We start from the raw sequence: 20,712 nt of genomic DNA, 5'->3' as shown, positions 1-20,712 counted from the left end.
TGCTGCCCTCTGCTCCGGACCAAACGCATTCCTTACACGGATGTTTACGACAAACCAAGATGCTTGTTTTGTTTTGTTTTTTTTTTCTTTCTTTTTTTTTTTTTTAATACAAGAGCTGTGTATTTAAAAAATATACAACTTTTATTTTTAATTTCTACAGCATAACCCTGCAGGATTATTTTTTGTAACAAACAGTGCAGGACCCTACCTAAACTATTCAATAAACCATCCAAGCTCCTGGGGTACCTTTGGAGCAGGATCGGGTCATGGGGCCTCTGCCATCGCTACTATGGTGGCACTGGATCACCTCTTGTCCCCACTTGCTGGGCCAAGGCATTTGGAAAGGATGAAGAGGTGGGAGAGGGATGCTGGCTCACATACAGGCATTCCTGAATGAATGCTTTTCTCCCCTCTTGGCACTGAGGGTATTGGCTTTCAACAGGTCGTGTGCCACCACCCCTGGAACCAGGGTTTCTGCAGCCAGGCCAGCCCACTCAGCAGTCCCCTGGGGCACAGAGGTTCTGGTGTCTCCACATCCCTCCCCCAACCACTCTTCCCAGTGTTTTGACAGACCCATTGAAGAAACAAAGGAATGAAAGATGAGCTGGGCTCAGGAATCCTCCTCCTCAGTCAGTATCCAGCATGCCCACTTCAGCATTGCCTGTGAGATCCTGAGAAACCAGACAGGAGGAGCCAGGGTGAGAAGAGACCCAGCTATGGACACACCACTGGGGCAGCTGGTGACAAGGGTAAGGCAGAGGTTGGGGACTCACTGTAGGGATGTGAGTTCCACTGCAGGGACAAGGGACAGCCAGAGTGCATGGCTGATATGGCACTGACCTGATAGATTGTATCTGCTGGCAGAGCTCAGGGCTCGGTGCCTCGTATTGGTACTGAGGTGGTCTCTCCACGTACTGCAAAAGCAAAGGGGTGAGATGGGTCCGCCCCAGCCACAGCACCCAGAGCGCTGCCCCACACAGCCTGAGAGCCCAACAACCCCAGGAAAATCCCTAGGATTTAGGTGTCTCTCCCTCTGTTCTTCTGATCTTCCTTTACCCAGATAGCTTGGAAGATGCTCCCACAATCGTTTGTTCCCACCCAGCTCAGGCTAAACCACATCTTCACCATCCCTGGAGGGATTTAATGGCGTGTGGATGTGGCAGTTCAGGCTACGGTTCAGTGGTGGGCTTGGCAGTGCTGGGGAATGGCTGGACTTCCATCTCATGAGGTCTTTTCCAGACTAAGTGATTACATGATTGCCTCATGACTCCCTCAGTGTTCCCAGATCCTCCACCATCTACACTGACACCTGCATTCAACTTCCCATCCCCACCAGCTTGGTGAGGAAAGATCCTGAGGATGGACACCAGCAGTGTGGGCACAGAGAGCCTCCCCAGGCACCCCCCAGCCCTCAGAGGACCTCACCAGCTGCTTCACATTTACCGGCTCTGGAGCTCTGTGCTGCTCCAGCCTGGAGCTGGGCCCAGCTCTCGCAGGGGATGCTTGCTCTTCCTCCTCCTCCTCCTCAAGCTCCTTTCTACGCCTCCGCGGCCCGGTCTCCTTTCTGCTCTTCTTTGCACCCTGCGGGCTCGTGAGCTCCGATCTGCTGCCTGTGCCTCTCCCCCTGCCCTTAGAGGTGCTTGGGCGATGCTGCTGCCCACTGGAGGCCTGCTCATCTTCCTCCATCAGCTTCCTCTTGGCACCCACAGCCTCTCCTCCTTTTGTCCTGGCGTGAGCCAGTCCAGGCTTCAACGCATGTGGAGAGGAAGCTGTGCCACTGGAGCAGGCCTGCTCCCTGCGAGGCATCCTGTCAGGTGGGGACTGCAGGCTGCTGCTGGGCAAGACTGGGAAAACTGGAGAAAGAGTGGGCAGGGTGGCCTGAGAGCCCCTCGATCCTTGCAGGCCTTGGTCAGTGCACAGGGTATCCCAGGCTGCCTCCGCAGCTGGTGCCGCCTCACTGGTGCTGATCTCCACCAGACTGGGATTGCTGTAGGGGCAGAGCAGGGAGGGAGAGGAGGTCTGCACTGGCTCTCCCTGAGGCAAGTGCTCAGGAGAGCCCTGGCTACACACTTCCAACAGGTCAGTGGTGTTGCTGTCAGCAGCCACATCTTTCTGGGTCTTCATGGGAGGGTCAGATTGAAAGGTCTTGTCTAGTAAGAGGAAAAGCACTGTTAGTTTGAGCAGGCAGCTGGTGGTGGGACCTGCCCTGGCACACAGGAAGAGTGTCAGGGCTGTAATGATGCAGGTACAGGGCAATGGGAACACCACAGCACTGCTTTACGGCCAGGGAAAATCAAGTCAGCATCCAGGATGAGCTACACCCAACGAGAAGAGAGGAGCTGTCTCCTGCCAGGAAGACAGGCTGGATGCCCTGGGACATGGGGACTCACCATCTGAAGAGCTTGGGGTCAAAGACAATGAGGGCATCCTGTTCCAGGGGTTGTCCAGGGATCCCTCCAAGCTATCTGAAAAGGTTGGTGATGCGGCACCTGCAGTGAAGAAGCCCGAGAGTTGATTTTGGCAAAGAAAGTAGCTGCCCATTCTCTGTGGCTCCTCTGTACACAAGGTCTCAGAGGAAGACAGCTTCTGAGGGGAGCTCTGCAGCCCTTTCCAGCCCAAAATGTGGTGTGTTCCAGTCAGATCCTTTCCAAGATCTCATTCAGCAGGCCATGGACAGGCAGACACTGCCCAGAGAGGGCATACCAGGCAGGTATGAAGAAGGCCTTCTCCTGCACCCTGCACTATCCAGGACAGCTCCTCCCTTCAGCTTCTCCGCTACACGGAGCTTCTGCAGGTACTTCTGCAGCAAAGCTTGGTGACACCAAGCCCTGTAAGGAGACACAAACCCATCCTGGTGCTGAGTCAGAGCCAGTCAGGAGCCCACACTAGGGCAGAAGACTGATGCTCAGTGATGGCATCAAAATGACTTCTTGTGCTCCCAGCACAATGAACCAAAGCCTAAGGAAGCTGCAGGAATGGGATCATTCCCTGCCTGCTCTAGGTCTCCCAAAGACCTGGCCATGCCAGTACCTCCTCCACTCAATCCAAGGAGATGGGCTGAGCCAACTGTAGAGGAAACTAAAGGCTGGATGGGATCTGGAGCATTCATAGGAGGCCATGAGGACGATCCAAGGGCTGGAGTACCTCTGCTATGGAGACAGGCTGAGAGAGTTGGGGTTATTAATCTTGGAGAATAGAAAGCTCCAGAGAGACCTTAGAGAACCTTCCATCTAAAGAGGCTCCAAGAGGGCTGGAGAATGACTTTGGACAAGGGCATAGAGTGCTGGGACAAAGGGGAATGGCTCCACACTGCCAGAGGGCAGGGTTAGATTAGATATTTGGAGGAAATTCTTCCCTCTGAGGGTGGGGAGGCCCTGGCACAGGTTGACCATTGAAGCTGTGGCTGCCCCAGCCCTGGAAATGTTCCAGGCTAAGGTGGACAGGGCTTGGAGCAACCTGATCTAGAGGAAGGTGTCCCTGCTCATGGCAGGGATTGGAGCTAGATAAGTCTTTAAGGTCCCTGACAACACAAATCATTCTAGGATCTGGAGGTCCCACTACTCACAGCTGGTTTGGGATACAACACTTGGGTCTCCTGGCACTGTCCTGTCATCCCTATTCTTTCCAGGAGCTGTTTGTCTTGTATCTGCAATGAAAGGGGCACTGTTGGTCATAGCCCCAGCATGAGGCACACCCAGAGCAAAGGAAATATTCTCCCCACCCTAGGGAGCCCCTCATTTCACATGCCTGGGTGCTGCACTGCCCACCTGTGTACCCTGCAGATGCTGCCTCAGAAGAATCACAAACAACTGCGTCCTCCTCAGGAGGGATCACCAGGGCGCTGACTGGGACCATGAAAACATCCTCACCGCGCTGAAATGAGACACGGGACAGGGCTTTGCTGCACAGTCCCTCTGCAGATGCAGGAGCCCACCTGTACCTGCCAGCCCAGCACCATCTCCCTCCCCAGCAAACCTCCAGCTCCGCCCACCGACCTTCCCCTTTCTTCTCCCATCCCCCCAGAGCACCCCAAGTTGTCACAGCCCTGGCTCAGCTGGTCCCAGCAGACAGAACTGACCTCCTTCCTGCGCTCTGCCTCCCACTGGGTGATGGGAACCTCATCCTCCACTGTCACTGGCTTCTCCTTGGATTTCCATAAATCCAAGCATTCCTCTGCATTTTCCTTTAAAATCTCCAGCTGGTTCTGTCCTATGGCATCAATCAGCTGAGAGACGGAGGGCTCTGGAGCAAGAACACACAGCCATCAGTGGAGGAGACAGGTGAACTCAGGCAAGCCTCACTTGCACTTTTACTCTGCTGCATGACTTGGTGACTGTCGTGACACTGAAACCTGTGGGAATACCCGAAGTTCTGCATTTCCTTTGCTTCTAGAAACTATCTTTCCCTTCTCCACACCCTAACACGGACCAAGCTGAGGAAACCCAGGACCCCCCCCCACGCTGCCAGACCATGGCATGCCCCCCACAACCCTTTACCTGAGCTGGGAGCATTCCTCACAGCGAGATTCCTCCTGTAATGACCAAAGAGAAGACAAAGCCAGGTTAGGGCTGGGGCATACACAGCTCTTGGTTGCAGATCAAGCACCCTGGCTTGGAAGAAGCAGCTTGTGAAAGGAGTGGACCCCCCCACTGGGTGCTGATCTGGCCACTGGCCTATGCTCAGTATCCCACGAATAGCCATCAGGGAGCCTCACTCCTGGAGATGGACTGATGAAAGGCCCTGAGGATCTCCAAACCTGGATCTCCAAGGGTGAAGAATGAGCTGTGCAAGGCTCACTCATGCAGCCGTGCTGCCCACCACTGGCAGCAACAAGCTCCCCACAGGTGTTTCCTCCTAGCTCAGAGGAAGAGACTGGGGATGTGTCACCACAATCTCATTTTTCATGGTCTACTCAACTCTGTCATGTTCTGGGGCAGGGAGTCACACAGGTTAACCAGGAGCTGCTATAACCTGTGCCAACCCTTGCCAGCCTGCTCTAATTCCGGCCTGAGGTTGCACACTCTCATCAGGATGTCTGGATACATCCCTCAGCCCCACACTTACAGCCAGAGCTCCTTTATCTTCTTCACCACAGCGGGGTCCTGGTTCCTGCAGCAAGAGAGAAGCCAGTTACTGATTCCCTCCAAATCCCCATCTTCCTTCTCCCTTGCCATGGAGACAATCCCTCTTTCAAAAGGTCCCCGCCACAAGCAGGTCACATCAGGACTCCCAGGGTCAGCGCTGCTGTGGGAAGATGAGGAAGCGCCCTGAGCAGAGCCCCCACCCACCCATCCCAGGGGCCGTACCCGTCAGATGATTCCATCCTCTGCCTCTGCATGGGCAGCACGATGAACTGCTGGGCCGTGAGGTAAAACTCGCAGTCTTCCTGTGGGGAGGACAGAGCCCGTAAGGCACCTCTGAGTCCCACCTCTGCCCCGCCTTCCCTGGGGCCAGCCAGCACTCCCACACTCACCCCAGCTCTGCCACCAACCCTCCAGTCTAAGAGAAGGTCCCCTCAAAAAGGAAAACCCCCCTTCAAAGGGGAGTTTGTATCTTCCTGTGTCAGCTGATGGCTCTGCCAGGGTGGGGCAGCCCAGGGGAGTCTGTGGGGACACCTCTTGACCCCTGCAAGGGGACAGTGGGCAGCTCTGCCACCAGCCCAAGCAGGCCTTCTGCAGCTGCCCAACATGCGGTGGTGACAGTCAGGTGACCCTGGAGATGCACCCCATCCCCAGCAAGGGCTCACCCCTGCCCAGGTCAGCTGCCACAGACCCCACAGGAGCTGCAGATGAAGATGAAAGGCCACCCATTACCACCCATTGCCTTCAGCTCCTGGCAGCAGCTGGAAGCAGGCAAAAGTGCAGGAAGCACAGCAAGGTGAAGAAACAGGCTGCTTCCACTCCTCAGAGCACTTACCAGCCTGGCCTCATCCTGAAAACACACCGTGTACTTCTGCAGGACGATAATTCTGCAATTAAGGCTGGAAAGCCTGAGCTGCAGGTGGGCGCTGGAAAAGGAGCAGAGCAGGAATGCCTTGAAGAGCGGAGCCGGACCCCTCCCAACACACAGTGGGGTTCCCACAACAGCTCTGCCAACCACACCGGGCCATTCTGGAACATGTCTCAGCCTGAGCAGCGGGGACCAAGGGCTCCTTATTCCTCAGTAATTCCTGCCTAAGAGCAGCTTCCTCCTGCTGCTGCTACCAGCACCCCACCAGTTTAAGGGTGTCCAAATGGGGAAATGGAGGAAAGCACTGAAGGAGCAGCCCAGGCTCCCATGGTTAATGCTCTGGCTCCTTTCACAAAACCCAAGGGCTCTACAGTCCTTTCTAATGGCATCACAGCTTCTGCCATGGATCCCTGCCCATCCCAACCAGCGGACACCAGAACAAGGGCATTCCAGCTTTCCTCTCTTAGCAGCTCTTTCCCACCAACTTCCCACCCTGAGGTTGCTTTAGCTTAACACAACCTGAAACAAGACCAGGCAGGAGCCCCAGCTCCTCACAGCAGCTGTGGAGAACTGCTGTCCCAGCCATGCCAAGCCACGGTGGAACCCACTTTTCCTCTGCCTGCAGAGCTTCAGGTGTAATGACCACACGGATGTAGGAGGATCCATCAGACACCTGCACGACAGCATCTTGGAGGACCCCAGGCTGGTCAGGAGCAGTTGTGTCACTCAAGACCTGTCAAGAGATTGGAGAGGGAAAAAAAAGAACTCTTATTTGTAGACCTGGAACAAGCCTCACCGAGAAAGTGGTCACAACACCAAGCTCTTCCTTCTCAAAAAAAAATTAGAAGCAGAGACATTGAGGAGGAAGAGTTGCACATCCACAGCCACCGAACTGTGGATTCCCAGAATTTAGATTTCAAAGGCTGCTGGAGCACTTTGGGACAGTCCCTCTGGGTACCTACCCGCACCACCTGCCCAGCCAAGAAATTCTCACGCTCATCCAGTTGCTCGTAATTCACCAAGAGGTCAGCAATCCACGGCTCCAGGACGTAGAGTTTGGGAGAAGCCACATTCTTGTCCACACACACAAGACTACATGAGAAGAGACAAGACACCAAGCCATAAGCAGTGTTCCACTATCCTGGGGAGGGTTTTGCACCCCAAGCACAGCCACAAATCCAGGAGATTGCTCAAATCCACCCAAAGCACCCACTTCTCTGCAAGGACCCATCCTAAGGGCATTGTGTTGAGGAAGCCACGCTGCTGGGGGCACACAGGTCCTGCTGCATCCTGCTCGGACAGTGGAGGGGGACACTCGCAGCTCTGGAGTGTGTTCGGCCTTCTGCAAGTCTCCCACACAGGACAGGACATTTATTTCTACCTCTTTCCATATGGTTTATTATCACCCAATAACTATTTTCCTGGGACCAAATCTTAACTAGAACTCTCTGAACTGTGAAAGGGAGAAGAGCTGGGGACAGGCAAGGGCTGGAACAGGTTGGGGCTGGGGACAGGCGGGGGATGGGGACGGGCAGAGGATGGGGACAGGCAGGGGATGGGCCAGGCGGGGGATGAGGACAGGCGGGCCTGGGCCAGGCGGGGGCTGAGAGCAGGCAGGGCTGACCCCCCTCCCGGCCCCCCTCACCGCTCCCCCGCCGCCAGCCCCGGGCTCGCCCCGCCCGGCGGAGCGGCCGCCGCCGCCATGGCCGCGGGGCCCGGAACAGGAAGCGGGGCCCGGCAGCGCCACTTCCGGGGCGGGGCGGGCTGAGGGCCCCGCCGGGCCCGGCACCGCCGGCGCGGGGCTCGGTCCCAGCTCCCGACGCTCACGCTCCCGCTCCCCATCCCCATCCCCATCCCCATCCCCATCCCATCCCTCCATCTCACCCCAGTCCCCATCCTTACGCCCCGCCCTATCCCTGTGCCCAACCCCGGCATAGGCGCTTTTCCTGAGCGTACACGTGCCCTTCTAGAAGAGAAGGATCCGGGGAGTCCTTGGAGCTATTTCCGGTACCTAAGGGGCCTACAGGAGAGCTGGAGAGGGACTTGGGACAACGGCGCGGAGTAATAGGATGAGGGGGAATGGCTTCAAACTGCAAAAAGGCAGGTTTAGATTAGATATGAGGAGGAAATTCTTCCCTGATAGTGGGGTGAGGCACTGGCACAGGTTGCCCGGAGAAGCTGAGGCTGCCCGATCCCTGGAAATGTTCAAGGCAAGCTTGGATGGGGCTCTGAGCCTAGGGGAAGGTGACCCTCCCCATGGCGTGGTGTTGGAACAACAGGTACCTTCCAACCCCAGTCATTCCAGGATTCCCCATATTTTGGCCAACTCTCTAGTGCAGTTTCCCATTCTGTGGTTCACACGTGATGCCAAAGCATCCCTGGAACTCTACCTTGTTTTTACATTCCTTCCTTTAGTTTTGACCCCAATAAATCTAGGTAGTCCCAGGGTCTCCCCCAGATGGTTGCCCCTGGGAAGAAGCATCCTGCCACAACAGCCTTGCCCATCCTTTGTCTCATCTTAAGGTATTAAAGCCACTCAGTCAAATCTGTCAAGCAATCTGGGAAGTGTTCTGGCTGAAGGGATGGCAAATTCCTCCTCTCACCCGGTTCAGTTGTGACTCAGGGCGGTCAGTGCCTTTGCATCCCTGCGCCAGAGGCTGTGGTTCCATCAGTGGACTGGCGTTGAGGGCAGTGAAGTGGCACAACCAGACGGATATAAGGATATAAGTGTCACACTGTGTTGGGTTTGCATGGCCAGGTTTTGGGGGGCGGGGGGAGGCAGGCTTCAGGGGTGGCTTCTGTGGGAAGCTGCCAGAAGCTTCCTCCGTGTCCAGCAGAGCCAGTGCCAGCCAGCTCCAGGATGGATGTGTTGCTGGCCAAGGCCAAATCCTTCAGCCGCGGTGGTAACACTTCTGTGATAACATATTTAAGAACAAAACAAAAAAGTTACTGTGTAGATGTAATTGCAGCCAGAGAAGAGTGGAGTGAGAACATGTGAGAGGAATAGCTCTGCAGACACCAAGGTCAGTCAGAAGGAGGGGGAGGAGATGCTCCAGGCGCTGGGATTCTCTTGCAGCCCATGGTGCAGACCATGGTGAGGCAGCTGTGCCCCTGAAGCCTGCGAAGGGCACAGGGATGCAGAGATTCACCTGAGGCCCTGGAGGACCCATGTTGGAGCAGGCTGTGCTTGAAGGACTGCACCCTATGGAAGAGTGATCCATGTTGCAGCAGTCTGTGGAGAACAGTTGCCCATGGGATGGACTCACGTTGAAGTTCATGGAGAACTGTCTCCTGTGGGAGGGACCCCATCGTGGAGCAGGGGAAGGACTCTAATTCTTCTCCCTGAGTGGCAGCAGGGAACACATGTGATGAACTGAGCATAACCCCCATTCCCTGCCTCCCTGCGCTGCTGAGGGGGAGGAGGTAGAGCTGGGGAGGAGGGAGTGGTGGAGGGAAGGTGTTTTTAAGATTTATCTTACTTCTCATTATCCTGCTCTGATTTTGTTAGTAACAAATTCAGTTAACATCCCAAATTTGAGTCTGTTTTACCTGTGACGGTATTTGGTGAGTGATCTCTCCTGGACCTTATCTCTACTCATGAACTTTTGTTATACTTTTTCTCTCCCCTGTCCAGTTGCAGAGGGAAGTGATAGAGCGGCTTTGGTGGATGCCAGGCATCCAGCCAGGGTCAACTCACCACGCACACAGAAGCAGGGTTTGCTCTTACAGACAAAAGCTGATTTATTTGGAATGGTTGCATTGGGATGGAGGATCAGATCTTCTGAGCATGACAGCTCATCATTGTCAGTTGCAAAAGTCCTTGGACCAGCATCTCCAGCTGGAGCAGGAGAGGTTCCACAAGCTTATGCCCCCTAATCCTGCCCAATCACATCCTGGATAAGTGGTTATTAATTACCTTAAGCTACCTACATAACATCTCTAAACTATATTAAATATATACATTCCACTGTTGCAAATGGTCTGTGTAGTTTGGGTGATGCTGCAGAAGGAACCAACTGGGGAGGCCATGGGATCATAGAACCAGCAAATCATTTAGATTGGAAAAGACCCCTAAGATCACCAAGTTCAATCCATCCATCATCCATCGGATGCCCAGACCCTCCCTGCAGGGTGGGGACACATGGAAACATGCAGGTCATAGTTCTCCATTGACTTTAGATGCAGCAGGAGCTCCTGGGGGATGATTGTGTGATTCGGTGATCCTCAGGCCTGTCCCAAAGCTCCTGAATCCACTAGTCAGAGGCTTCCCTGGGAGTTCAGTCCATCAGTTGGTTCAGTCTCTGCTGCAGGAAAGAGTTGGGGAGTACCTGGGCCACCCTGGGGCTGGATGTCCACCTGCAGTGCGTGTGCCTGGGCACAGCCCTGGCTTCCAGCCACAGCAAAGTCACACCCGGGGGCAAAAATGAATTTTATCATAGGATCACAGAGCCATAGTTTGGGCTGGAAGGGATGTTAAAGACCATCTAGTTCCAACCCCCCTGCACAAGTAGGGACACCTTATACTAGACCAGGTTGCTCAGAAGCCCGTGCAGCCTGTCCTTGAACACTTCCAGGGATGGGGCAGGGATTATCCTTCTATCACACTTAAATATTGTAGGTGCTGTTAGAGCAGACTCTGAGGAAAGGGATCACTCTGGTCAGCCCTGGAGGGTTTTTCCCAGCGGTCCTGGAGGGTTTCTAGGTTTCTTAGTCTGTTCTTGTGGCCAAGGAACACTTGCTTGTCCTGGCTGCTCCATCCTCAAGGACCTTCACCTGTCCTGACTGCTCCATCCCCAGCCCTGGCTTTGGCATTGTACAAACTAAGGCCAACAAACTGCACTGTGCAGTCAGCAAGTCCAGCCTCGCCTGCCTGACCTTGGGTGAGGGGAGGGACAGGCCTGGGATGCCAAGAGGGAGGGAGGTGGTGGGAGAGAGTGTCTTGGTGCAAGGACAGGGATAGTGCTGGCCCTGAAAACCAAACGGCTCAGGTTTGGTAGAGCACGGAAGGCACACAAAGCAGCACTCCAGACACCTAGCCCAGGGCATTCCCTGCCTGGGCGGGACACTCGGCTCCCTTTACGTCATTTCACAGCCACCGGGAAAAGTGGATCATGGATATGGACCAGAGCCAAGAGATTGAAGTGCAGGCAGAGAATTTCCGAGAGCCACGAGCTGGTGCAAGTCCTCATGGGAACATGCGAGATAACCAAGTAGCAAAAGGCACCGGCAGAGTCCAGGCAAGAGCAGTGCAACCACAGCTGGAGCAGCATGGCAGGGCTCCACGTCCGCTCCCTTCTGGTGACTGGGGCCAACCGGGGCATCGGACTGGGGCTTGTCCAGCATTTCCTAAGGATGCCAAATCCTCCACAGTGGATCTTTGCAGGCTGTCGGGACCCCAAGGGACAGAGAGCGCAGGTGAGACTGGGCAGGGGGACATTGGATCAGGGATGGTGTTTGCAAGGGGCTGGAGCTGCAGTCAGGCACCTGCAGCACTGGTCAGCTGGGCTGGGACACCATAGGACCAGTGGGGCATGGGATGTGTGGAGGGAAGAATGGCACATGGCATGTATAGAAGGCACAGAGCCCTATGTGATGTGGCAGCTGGAGCAGGGTGTTGGGCACAAAGTGGTACAGGGACAGAGAAGGAGTGGCATGGGCTTTGACTGGGAAAGGCTGAGCCTTTGCACAGCTCCTCGAGCCTCTCCGTGCCTACACAGTGCCCTCTGTTACAGGAGTTACAGAATTTGGCCTCCAAGCACCCCAACGTCATCATCATCCCGCTCGGTAGGTGCCTCGAGGTGGGGATCCTTTGCCCCAGTTCCTCTGGCGGGTACCCAGGCCGGGCACACCCTGCGAGTCCTGTGCTGGGAGGGAGCTGTGCCAACGGGCTGCTGCCTGTGGGGCCATCGGGCACTGCTGCCTGTGGGGAACAGAGGGGACTCCACCATGGGGACGCAGGCTCTGACCTCCCCTGTGTCGGCTCTGCAGAAGTCACCAACCCCGCCAGCATCAAGGCGGCTGCAGCCAAGGTTGGGGAGCACCTGGGGGGCTCTGGGCTGAACCTCCTCATCAACAACGCTGGAATAATCAAGCCTAAGACACTTGATTCTGAGACATTGGAGGACATGACCGAGATTTACACCACCAACACGGCTGGACCCCTGCTGATGGGCCAGGTGAGTCCCCAGCACTACAGCACAGCTCCAGAAGGATCCCTTCCCACGTCCACAAGCTGGACATCATAGAGGATGTGAAGGGCCAGTGGGAGGGGCTCCTGTCACTGCTCTGGAGCCCGATGGACTCTCAGTTGATGAGAAGCTCGTGGAGCCAAGGGCTGGAGCTCAGGAGCTGGAGCTTGGCAGGCTGGGACATTGGGAAGAGGAGGGAGGATGACCCAGTCCTGGTGTCTGTTGCCCACTGTGGAAGGAGCTGCTCCCCTGCCCTGTGCCATGTCCGTGTGTGCTCCTGTCCCCTTTGTCTCCTCGCAGGCGTTCCTGCCCTTGCTGAAGAAGGCTGCCCAGGGGAGCCCGGGCTCAGGGCTGAGCTGCAGCAAGGCTGCCATCATCAACATTTCCAGCATTGGTGGCTCCTTTTCTTCTTTCTTTACTTGGGACGTGATACAAGCCACCTCATACCGCTGCAGCAAGGTACTGTCACACCTTTGCTTCCCCTGCCCTCCCCAGCTGTGGGTCCCCTGGCAGCTTCCCTTCCTCTCCCACCACCGTCCCCTCCCTGTCTCCCCACAGGCTGCTCTGAACATGCTGAGCAAGTGCCAGTCCCTGGCGTACCGGGAGCACGGCGTCCTCTGCGTCGCTCTCCACCCCGGCTGGGTGCAAACTGACATGGGCAGCTCTGCTGGACACACGGTAGGAACTCTCCCAGGGCAGGTCCATCAGAGCTTCTGCACTGACTTTCCATGGGTGGGAATTGCTGTCCTGAGCCCCTGGCCATGACTTACCTGCTACTGGGGCAGCTCCTCCTATCCTGGTCCTGGGTGCTGGGTGCCCCCAATCCCTCGGTTCTCTGTTCAGCCCCTCTCCCTGGGGTTGTCAACTTTCCCTTTGCCCTGGAGCAGCTCTTTCCCCTGGCTGCAGCTGCTCCAGGGACCTCAGCCAGGCCTTGGGCATGGGCTGCATCTCTCCCTCTGCCCCACAGCCCCCTGTGACAGTGGATGACAGCGTGCAAGGGATGCTGAAGGTCCTCTCCTCCCTCTCTGAGAAGGAGACCGGCACCTTCCTGGACTGGGAAGGGAATGTCATACCCTGGTGAGACACCAGTTCAGGATCCTGGCAGCAGAACTCTGTGCCACTGCTCCCCCCTGTCCCACATCCTCAATAAACTCCTGCTGAGAACCCCCAGCTCTGTTGTGCATTGCCAACTCCTGGGATGGCCCCTTCCCAGATATCCCACTCCTCATCCTGGGATGCAGTGGTGCCCACAGCTGCCCTCGAGCCACGGCTGTCACTGGCATCCCCACGAGCGACAACCTGCAGGTCCCATGGCACCGTGGCTGCCCTGTGGAGACCTCCCCTCCAGGAGGCAGAGGAGAAGCTGGAGCAGGGCTCCTCTGCTGAGAGGAGAGGGATCTTCCGAGCCCCTGCAGGACTGGCTTTCCCCTGCCCAGGCTGGGCTGCCCAAGGGGCTGGGGGTCACAGGGATCAGCTGCCCTCTCCCCTCAGCTGGGGGATGGCTGGTCACAGGTGGGACAGAGGGACACAGAGCGCTCGGGCAGAGCACAGGGATCCTGCCCCAGGCTTGGATGGGAGGTTTGAGACTGGGTGTGGAGGTGGAGCAGAGAGGCATCAGCTGCCAGAGTTTACAGAGATGGGGGGCACAGGGGGACCACAGGGGCACATGCGGGGTAGGGAAGGAGAGAGAGGCTATTTCCCAAGGCAATTCCCTCTCTCCGGCAGTGTGGGAAGGGCTGAGGGTGAGTGGGGTGACCATGCAGAGTGGTGAGCCAACGAGCAGAGGCTGCAGCATGGACAAGAGGCGCCGTCCATCTGTCCATCACCAGGGCACGCTGTTCCCTTCCCAGTCGAGGAAGGCTCCAGAGGTGTCCTGTGAGAGGCTGGCCAGCACGGTCAGGATGCCCCTCACGCTGTGCTCCACTGTCAGCGGTGCCTGCAGAAAAGTACAATGGGCTGTCACAGAGAGCAGCTCTTGGGGAGGTGCATGCCCAGGAGCAGCACCCATGGTGCTCATGGAGATATTTTTCCTTACTGCCACACCTCTGTTCTCCAGCCTGTGTTGGGGAGACAGGGCTGGCTATCCCATGTACTCAGAATATTGCAGCTTGCTGCCTGCTCCCTGCCTGCTCTGCCTCAGGAGATGGGCCTGGCAGCCCACAGCATCCCACAACATCCCCCAAGTGCCCCTGCCCTCCCCAAGACATGGGGATACAGTGGGGGTCCTGCCGACCCTCCCCTGCATAGCCCAGTACCTTCTCTGTGCCCATGTCAGTCTTCACCCAGCCAGGATGGATGGCCACACACAAGATCCCCTTGTCCTGAAGCTCCACAGCCAAGCACCTCGTCACCATGTTCTGGGCAGCCTGGAAGAGGCACAGCCCTGCCAGCACAACCCGGGGAGTGGGTGGGCAGGAGAGGGGACATTTCCCAGCCACAGAATGGCTGTGGAGGTGGGAAATGGGACTTGGTCCTGGGACAAACCATCAGTATGACCTGCCAGAAGGGCTCAGTCCCGGCTGCTGCTGTCCTGGTCTCTGTGCTTCTGCCTGGGAGAACCAGGCAGGGGTGGGTGGCTGGGGCAGGGGGTGTCCCATGGGCTCCCTCCCCTCCACAGGCACCATGCCTGGCACAGCATCCTCAACACCTCCCCTGGCACCTCACCTTGCTGGCCCGGTACGGGTACATGGGGGCCTCTGGCAGCCCGAGGCACAGCCCGATGGAGCCCAGTTTGCTGGAGATGTTGATGACAGCGGCCCTGCTGCAGCTCAGACCCTCCTTCCCCACGCCCTTCGCCGCCTGCTCCAGGAGTGGCAGAAATTCCTGATGCAAAGACACCAACACTCCATTAACATGTGACAGACCCACTACTTGAGGACCATCCTGGAGGGCTCTGTCACAGACTGTTGACAAGCAGCTGGACAGACACTCCTGGCAGAAGCTCAGGGGATGGGGAAGATGCCCCAAGGAGGGGCCTTTCCCCTCCCTGGGGAAGAAGTGAGCCAGTACAGCAAGCCTGGTGCATCCCGGTGCAGGCAGGAGCTCCAGGTGGGGAAGACAAAGCACGGGGGATGCTGGGCTGGGCTAAACTGCTGAGCTCCTCTGGGTGGGCATGGGAGATCCATGGAGGTGACATTATTCCCCTTGGGAAACATCTTCCCAAGCAGGAGAAACCCAAAAGGTCCAGAAATACCTTGACAACCTGGAGTGGCCCAACCACATTGGTGGCAAACACGTCGAGCATCTCCTGCGAGTCCAGGGAGTGCAGTGTGGCGTGGGAGCTGATGCCTGCATTGTTGATGAGCAGGTTCAAGCCCTGGTCCTTCAGATGAGACCCCACAGCCTGCATGGCCCCTTGGATGCTGGGCAAATTCACTGTGTCTGCCAGAGAAAAAGCAAAGTGGAGGATAGCTCTGATGGGTCACACAGCACCCACTGGAAATTGTCCTGTGGCTGGAATCAGCATTTCTTATCCAGAAAGGATGCAGCAGATTTAGCAGATTAGGCACATTGGAACGAGCAGCAGTTTGTCCTCACCTCTTGGTTTTGCAGCCTCAGCCAAATTAAACCTTAATTCAACTCAGTTTGGGTCATGTGGGAGCTCCTGGTAGGAAAAACCTGTCTGTATTTGCTTTCTGTATTCAAGAAATTTATGATCGTACAAGGGATGCTTGGTCCTTGCACACTGAGAGTCCCAGGTTTATTTCCACAGGGAGCCAACACAGATGGGCACATTTTAAGGACAGATACTCTCTTTGGGGAAAAAAATCAAACTCTGTCAAGCCCTCCTGTACTGCACAGCAGCTACAGGGGCTGTTAACATAGAGGAGGGACATTCATTTTATTAGATTACACAAAGATCCTTTCTGGTTTATACTGTTCTGACTGAAAACTTCAAGTTATCTTTGCCTCTTTAAACACTTTGTGCTTAAATTAATCTTCCACAGCACAACTTCCCATAGTTTTGCAGTCATTTGTATGCAAAAATTTGTCCCTTTTTCTTCTGTTTAGATTTTTTTTCTTCATGCTGTTACCCACAAGGTTTTGGAGCTGACAGATGAGCTGACGTGAGTACAAGTAATCACAGATTTGGGATGTAACCTGCAGCATTTCGTTGCAGGCTCTGAGTCTGAACTTCCCCATCCCTACTGTCCAAGTTGTGGGGACAACCCCTCTCAAGCAACAAGACACAACTGAAATTGGGCTAACAGGGATAAGCATCCCCAGTGCCTTCCTCTTCTCTTAAATATTGGTATAGCTTTTGAAATTCTGCCATGCTTTAGCTGCAGGATTTTTCTGACTTAGGCAATAAAAGTGGTATATTTTTAAGTTTGTGTCCAGCTGTCAGGGTTGCTTGTTAGGATTTACATCCTCTATTGGATGCTCACCAACGGAAGTGGCCATAGTTTGTTTAAAAGGGTCATCTAAATACCTTCAGGATGTGAAATGGGCTGTTTAGGCCAACATTAAACTTCATATATTGCCTTTTAATACCTCAGGTATACCACAGAGCCCTTAAAATCATGAATATTCACGTGTATGGACAGGTTGGAGTGTGCCCTTGTTCCCATGCACATTTCTGTGCCTGTTTTTTGCAGATGCCAATGTGATGAGCCTGCTGGGAGTGGGGGACTGCAGGGCTAGATTCCTTTTCTGCAACACTTTGGCCCCTGAGCTGGGTTTCTGTTCTCATGCTTAGGCAAGAGTGACTTAGCAAAGTTTCCAAGGCTGATGATTTCTTTCTTGGAATACTCGGTACACTGATGGGCAGCAGAAAAATCCTTTTTCCTGGCATTTTTAACTAGCCTGATGTCTTTATGGTGGTAAGCAAGTATGTGACTGGCATTGGACTTGTTGCTACCTTGCGCAGTGCAGCGCAGACCTTTGTAGAGTTGTCCTGAAAATATTTGAGGGGAATACCATGGGATAATCTGCTGTGGGGCTGCTGTGAACGGAAGGAGCCTTGGGATTTGAGAGGATCTTGCATGTCCAGCTGCAGGACAAATGACAGAGTACTTTGGAGTTACTTCTCTTTGGATAATGATGGGATGAAGTTCAAGGTTCTGTCACATGTGATGGATCTTTTGGTCGCCTGGTGAATGATTAACTGCTCTTTTTGGGTTAGCTAAGTCATTGCTCCAAGGCATGTGGGACCAACACATTTTTAGTTCTTAGCCCCTAAATTTGCTGAAATAACAAACTCTTGTCTCCCTGGAAGAAATAAGGGTGGGAAAGAAAGAGAATGAAAAGAAGTGACAGATCTGACATATTTTTGAGGGGTTTTTTAAGCTTTCCTTTCTGAAAAATCCATGCCTGTTACTTGTTTGAAGACAACCCTTCCCTAAAATAGAGCAAGAGCGCTTGAAGCAGCTTCTTTTTTAAAAAAATGCCTTCTTGCTGTTGATATTTCAGAACTTTTAAGCTTACTTTGGGACTTTATTGATTGTCTGGGGCTTGGAGTGTATGTTTTTAGTAAGGATTGTTAATGTAGTGGCCAGACCCTTGAGATGTCCCTTTTATGTTGGCCATGCTCTTCCCATCAGGTACTGCCAGTTGGGACTCACAGCTCACTTACTTTTTATTACAGATAAAGTGTTTTACTTTAATAATCTGCTTAATAGCAAAAGAGAGATTGCTGCCTCTTTGTAGTAAAGCCTGAATTCAAGAATGTCTTATTTTCTAAGAAATATTAAAAAAACTGAATTTGAACTGAAGTTACTTGAACTTTTCAGGTGTTTTTAAACAAATAAATAGGTAGGTAGGTACTGATATGGTATAGCTTTGATTCAATTTTCTTATTATTGGCTCCAATGAAATAAAAGTATTTAGAAGCTCTGGCTGTTTCCCACCTCACTTATTAGCGCCATGGCAATTCTGATGCAGGCACTTTCCCAAAACATTTCTTTTGGATTTGGATGTTCTTTTAACTCTTCATTAACAAAAGCAGCTGTGAGCAGCCCCCACTCTCTCAAACAGAGGGGAACACAGGAAACCTCTGTCTCCTTGAGACATACCCTCAGCCTGGTGCTCCTTATCTCCCCACTCTTCACCCATCACTCTCCTTCCCGGCGAGACCCTGTCCCTGTCCAGCACTCTGGAAGCTTCTTTCCTGTAGATACCCCAATGTTGCCAACTCCAAATGCCAGCCTGACTGTTCTCCCTTTTTTCCCCCAAGTTCCTATGCTCTCTAGGTCCATTTGCTGCCTCGTGCTTCTTCTAAATGCTGCTGGAAAAGGTCACTGAGTTTGGCCCACCTCCATGGAAGCAGGGAATGGACAAGAGGACATCACCCCAGTCCAGGCTGTGGACATCCCGTGCCTCTGGGTCAGAGTATCAGCTTGGGATACCAGGCTGGTCAGATTTCCCACATGTGTTATTTTTAGCTATTTTTTTTCTCTCTCCCTTTTTTACCTGAAAGAAATGCTGACCATGGCCACCTCCAAGCAGATCCCAAACCAACCCTCCTACTTAAGAACCATTCAGGAGGTTACTGTGCTCTGCCTTGCTTCACTTTGTGAACCCATGTGTCCCAGCCCAAAACCTGGGAACTATATTTGGCATCTTTGGGAAGAGATGTCATGCCTTTCCTATGAAACATGCTCAGCTGAGGTGTCCGGACCCACCTCTGCCTCCTCTGAAGCCAGTTTGACTGCTCCAGCCAGAGCACAGCTTAATTTGGGGGGAGAAGCTTGCTCAGGTGTGCATGGATCCCTCCCCATGGATCCCTCCCCACCTGGCAGGGCTAGAGCTTCCTGGAAAAGCTGCCCTTGGTCCCACCTGTGAAGTCAGCAGAGAGTTGGAAGCAATGTTAGGTGCTAGGAGAAAGGTTGCTCCATACCTAGCTGGACCAGTTTGATGCTGGCGTGCTGGGCAGCTAATTCTTGCAGGGCCTGGAAATAAAGTGATGGAGCAAGGGAGGAGGTTAGAAGCCACCAGCAGCACAGGCAGGTGTCCCCCTCCTGCTCCCAGGTCACCGAGCCAGGGTGGCTTTGCTTTCTTTGGGGAAAGTGCACAGGCCTCTTCCCAGCGGATGGGGTAGGGCAGCAACCCCACAGCCGGCAGGAGAATGATGCTGCTGGGCTTAGGAACTGCCCCCCATCCTGAGTGATCCCAGCATAGAAAAGGGGTTGGCTGGCCATTGGCACAGCCAGGAGTGAGTGCTGAAGACATGTCTGCCTCTCCAGCCACATCCCACCCAGCCACATTGGGTGCTGCCCTATCCAGGGGGCTGGGGAGGTCATGAGACCCCCAAAGCACTCCTGCTTCCACTGCTGGGCTACCCAGCCAGGGCAGCAAAGCCAGCAGGGCTGCGGGGACTGCAGATCCCCACTGCCCACCTGGCTCAGCACCATCCCATTCCCTCTGCCCACACTGACCTTCCCTCTTGGACCCTTGGGGTCGCGGCAGGTGGCAAAAATATGCTGGGGGGGCTGGGGGCTGGCGGCGAGCTGCCGCACAAGCTCCAGTCCGATGCCGCGGTTGGACCCTGTCACCAGGACGCTCCGAGCCAGCGCAGCCATGTCCGCAGCCTCCGCGCCGGGCGGTGACACATGGCAGGATTACCGCCTGCTTGGCGTGAAGAGGAGCAGGTACAGCCCAGGGTGTGGCTCTGGGCACCCACGGGGATGGGGACTGTGCCAGCACCTGGCCCCTTGCCTGCCCCAAAGAGAGCCAGGGTCCCAGGAGGACCAAGGGCTCCCTGACATTTGGCACATGGGGCTGCGTGTCATCTGCACTGCCCAGATTCCCACCACTGTGCTCCTCTAAAGCTCCAGCTCCCAGAGTCTCTGTAACAGCAGAAGGGTCCACCTCTTCCACAGGCTTGGAAGAGCACTACCAAGAAAAGGAAAACAGGTTCAAATCTGGCTGTGGCCGGCAATCTCCCAGTTTTGGGGGTGAGTTTGGGATGATTGAATTCGGGGATGCTAATCCAAAGCCCAGCCTGGAAATCACAGGGAGTGCAGCTTGTATGCTGCAAGTTCCACTCCTGCCAACACTTTCTCCCAGAGCATCCAGGAGCCAGCAGAAAAGGACCCCCCACTCCCTTGTAGCCTCGACCACCCACTGCTGAGGCTTCAAGCTCACATTCATCACCTTCCTCCTTGCTGGAGGACAATGCTGGCTTATAAACCCAAGAAGTGCCTGTAAAGCCAAAGCTCCTGCAACTCAGGCCAGCCTGGGGCCATGGATTTTTAGGATGCAGAAGTGTTAAAAGAAGCAAAGAGCTGCCATGTAAAAAGCCTCAGCTGAAACAGAAGAACTGGGGCAACGGGAAAGGAAGAAAGAAGAGGGAAGCAGTGGGGGTGGGTCCATCCCAGCTGGATGTGCCCAGTGGGACATACCTGTTGCTCAGTCTGGCAGGGGGGAGAGAAGTCTCTATTCCCCAAGTAGCTGAGTGGTTCCACATTTGGCAATCACCAAAGAAACACTTGGGAGATGGTGAAGGGCGACCATGTTCAGAAGATGAGCTTTCAGGTGACACAGAGCATGACGGGGAGGAAGCAGTGATGTTTCCTTCCATGATGGTGGACAGACTATGGCCCCCATGAGAGGTAAGCGTGCTGGGCGTGGATTT

The 20,712-nt window shown here is 54.7% G+C and overlaps 3 protein-coding genes across 7 annotated transcripts; 1 reads left to right on the top strand and 2 right to left on the bottom strand.

Annotated features, from left to right (window-relative positions):
* Window positions 1-160: 160 nt before the first annotated feature.
* Window positions 161-7,654, bottom strand: ACD (ACD shelterin complex subunit and telomerase recruitment factor). 4 transcript variants are annotated; one of them, XM_082290206.1, is made up of 15 exons: window positions 7,595-7,654; window positions 6,912-7,041; window positions 6,558-6,682; window positions 5,917-6,007; window positions 5,307-5,386; window positions 5,065-5,109; window positions 4,497-4,531; window positions 4,079-4,242; window positions 3,768-3,873; window positions 3,566-3,646; window positions 3,031-3,162; window positions 2,391-2,489; window positions 1,444-2,150; window positions 841-914; window positions 161-671 (listed from the first exon to the last, which is right to left on the bottom strand). In XM_082290206.1, the coding sequence occupies exons 1-15, from the start codon at window positions 7,651-7,653 to the stop codon at window positions 611-613; spliced, it is 1,989 nt and encodes a 662-aa protein (XP_082146332.1). In that variant the 5' UTR covers window position 7,654; the 3' UTR covers window positions 161-610. The 4 variants fall into 4 exon arrangements, with proteins under 4 accessions (XP_082146332.1, XP_082146331.1, XP_082146333.1 ...); XM_082290205.1 differs by having other exon boundaries at window positions 7,163-7,619; XM_082290207.1 differs by lacking the exon at window positions 3,031-3,162 and having other exon boundaries at window positions 7,163-7,619.
* Window positions 7,655-7,713: 59 nt separating this feature from the next.
* Window positions 7,714-13,292, top strand: LOC309577918 (C-signal-like). 2 transcript variants are annotated; one of them, XM_082290210.1, is made up of 7 exons: window positions 7,714-7,956; window positions 11,042-11,364; window positions 11,682-11,733; window positions 11,938-12,125; window positions 12,438-12,596; window positions 12,696-12,815; window positions 13,105-13,292. In XM_082290210.1, the coding sequence occupies exons 2-7, from the start codon at window positions 11,218-11,220 to the stop codon at window positions 13,216-13,218; spliced, it is 780 nt and encodes a 259-aa protein (XP_082146336.1). In that variant the 5' UTR covers window positions 7,714-7,956; window positions 11,042-11,217; the 3' UTR covers window positions 13,219-13,292. The 2 variants fall into 2 exon arrangements, with proteins under 2 accessions (XP_082146336.1, XP_082146335.1); XM_082290209.1 differs by having other exon boundaries at window positions 8,919-11,364.
* Window positions 13,293-13,959: 667 nt separating this feature from the next.
* Window positions 13,960-19,772, bottom strand: LOC309577921 (C-signal-like; the record flags this gene model as incomplete). Its single annotated transcript, XM_082290213.1, has 6 exons — window positions 19,514-19,772; window positions 18,976-19,027; window positions 15,331-15,518; window positions 14,802-14,960; window positions 14,393-14,503; window positions 13,960-14,073 (listed from the first exon to the last, which is right to left on the bottom strand). The coding sequence occupies exons 1-6, from the start codon at window positions 19,655-19,657 to the stop codon at window positions 13,960-13,962; spliced, it is 768 nt and encodes a 255-aa protein (XP_082146339.1). The 5' UTR covers window positions 19,658-19,772.
* Between the last annotated feature and the right edge of the window lie 940 nt (window positions 19,773-20,712).

The sequence above is a fragment of the Coloeus monedula genome, assembly GCF_965178545.1.
Source record: "Coloeus monedula genome assembly, chromosome: 13".
Classification (NCBI taxonomy): domain Eukaryota; kingdom Metazoa; phylum Chordata; class Aves; order Passeriformes; family Corvidae; genus Coloeus; species Coloeus monedula.
This window is presented reverse-complemented; position numbering and strand designations above follow the sequence as displayed.

Excerpts from the sequence above, each read along its gene's own strand:
- ACD (XM_082290205.1), bottom strand. The coding sequence starts at position 7,320 with ATGTCCTGTCCTGTGTGGGAGACTTGCAGAAGGCCGAACACACTCCAG. Across the intron at positions 3,647-3,767 it reads AGCATCTGCAGGGTACACAG|ATACAAGACAAACAGCTCCT; the intron begins GTGGGCAGTGCA and ends CTTTCATTGCAG. Across the intron at positions 2,490-3,030 it reads CCTTGGATTGAGTGGAGGAG|GTGCCGCATCACCAACCTTT; the intron begins GTACTGGCATGG and ends TCTTCACTGCAG.
- LOC309577918 (XM_082290210.1), top strand. The coding sequence starts at position 11,218 with ATGGCAGGGCTCCACGTCCGCTCCCTTCTGGTGACTGGGGCCAACCGG. Across the intron at positions 12,126-12,437 it reads GACCCCTGCTGATGGGCCAG|GCGTTCCTGCCCTTGCTGAA; the intron begins GTGAGTCCCCAG and ends GTCTCCTCGCAG. Across the intron at positions 12,597-12,695 it reads CCTCATACCGCTGCAGCAAG|GCTGCTCTGAACATGCTGAG; the intron begins GTACTGTCACAC and ends GTCTCCCCACAG.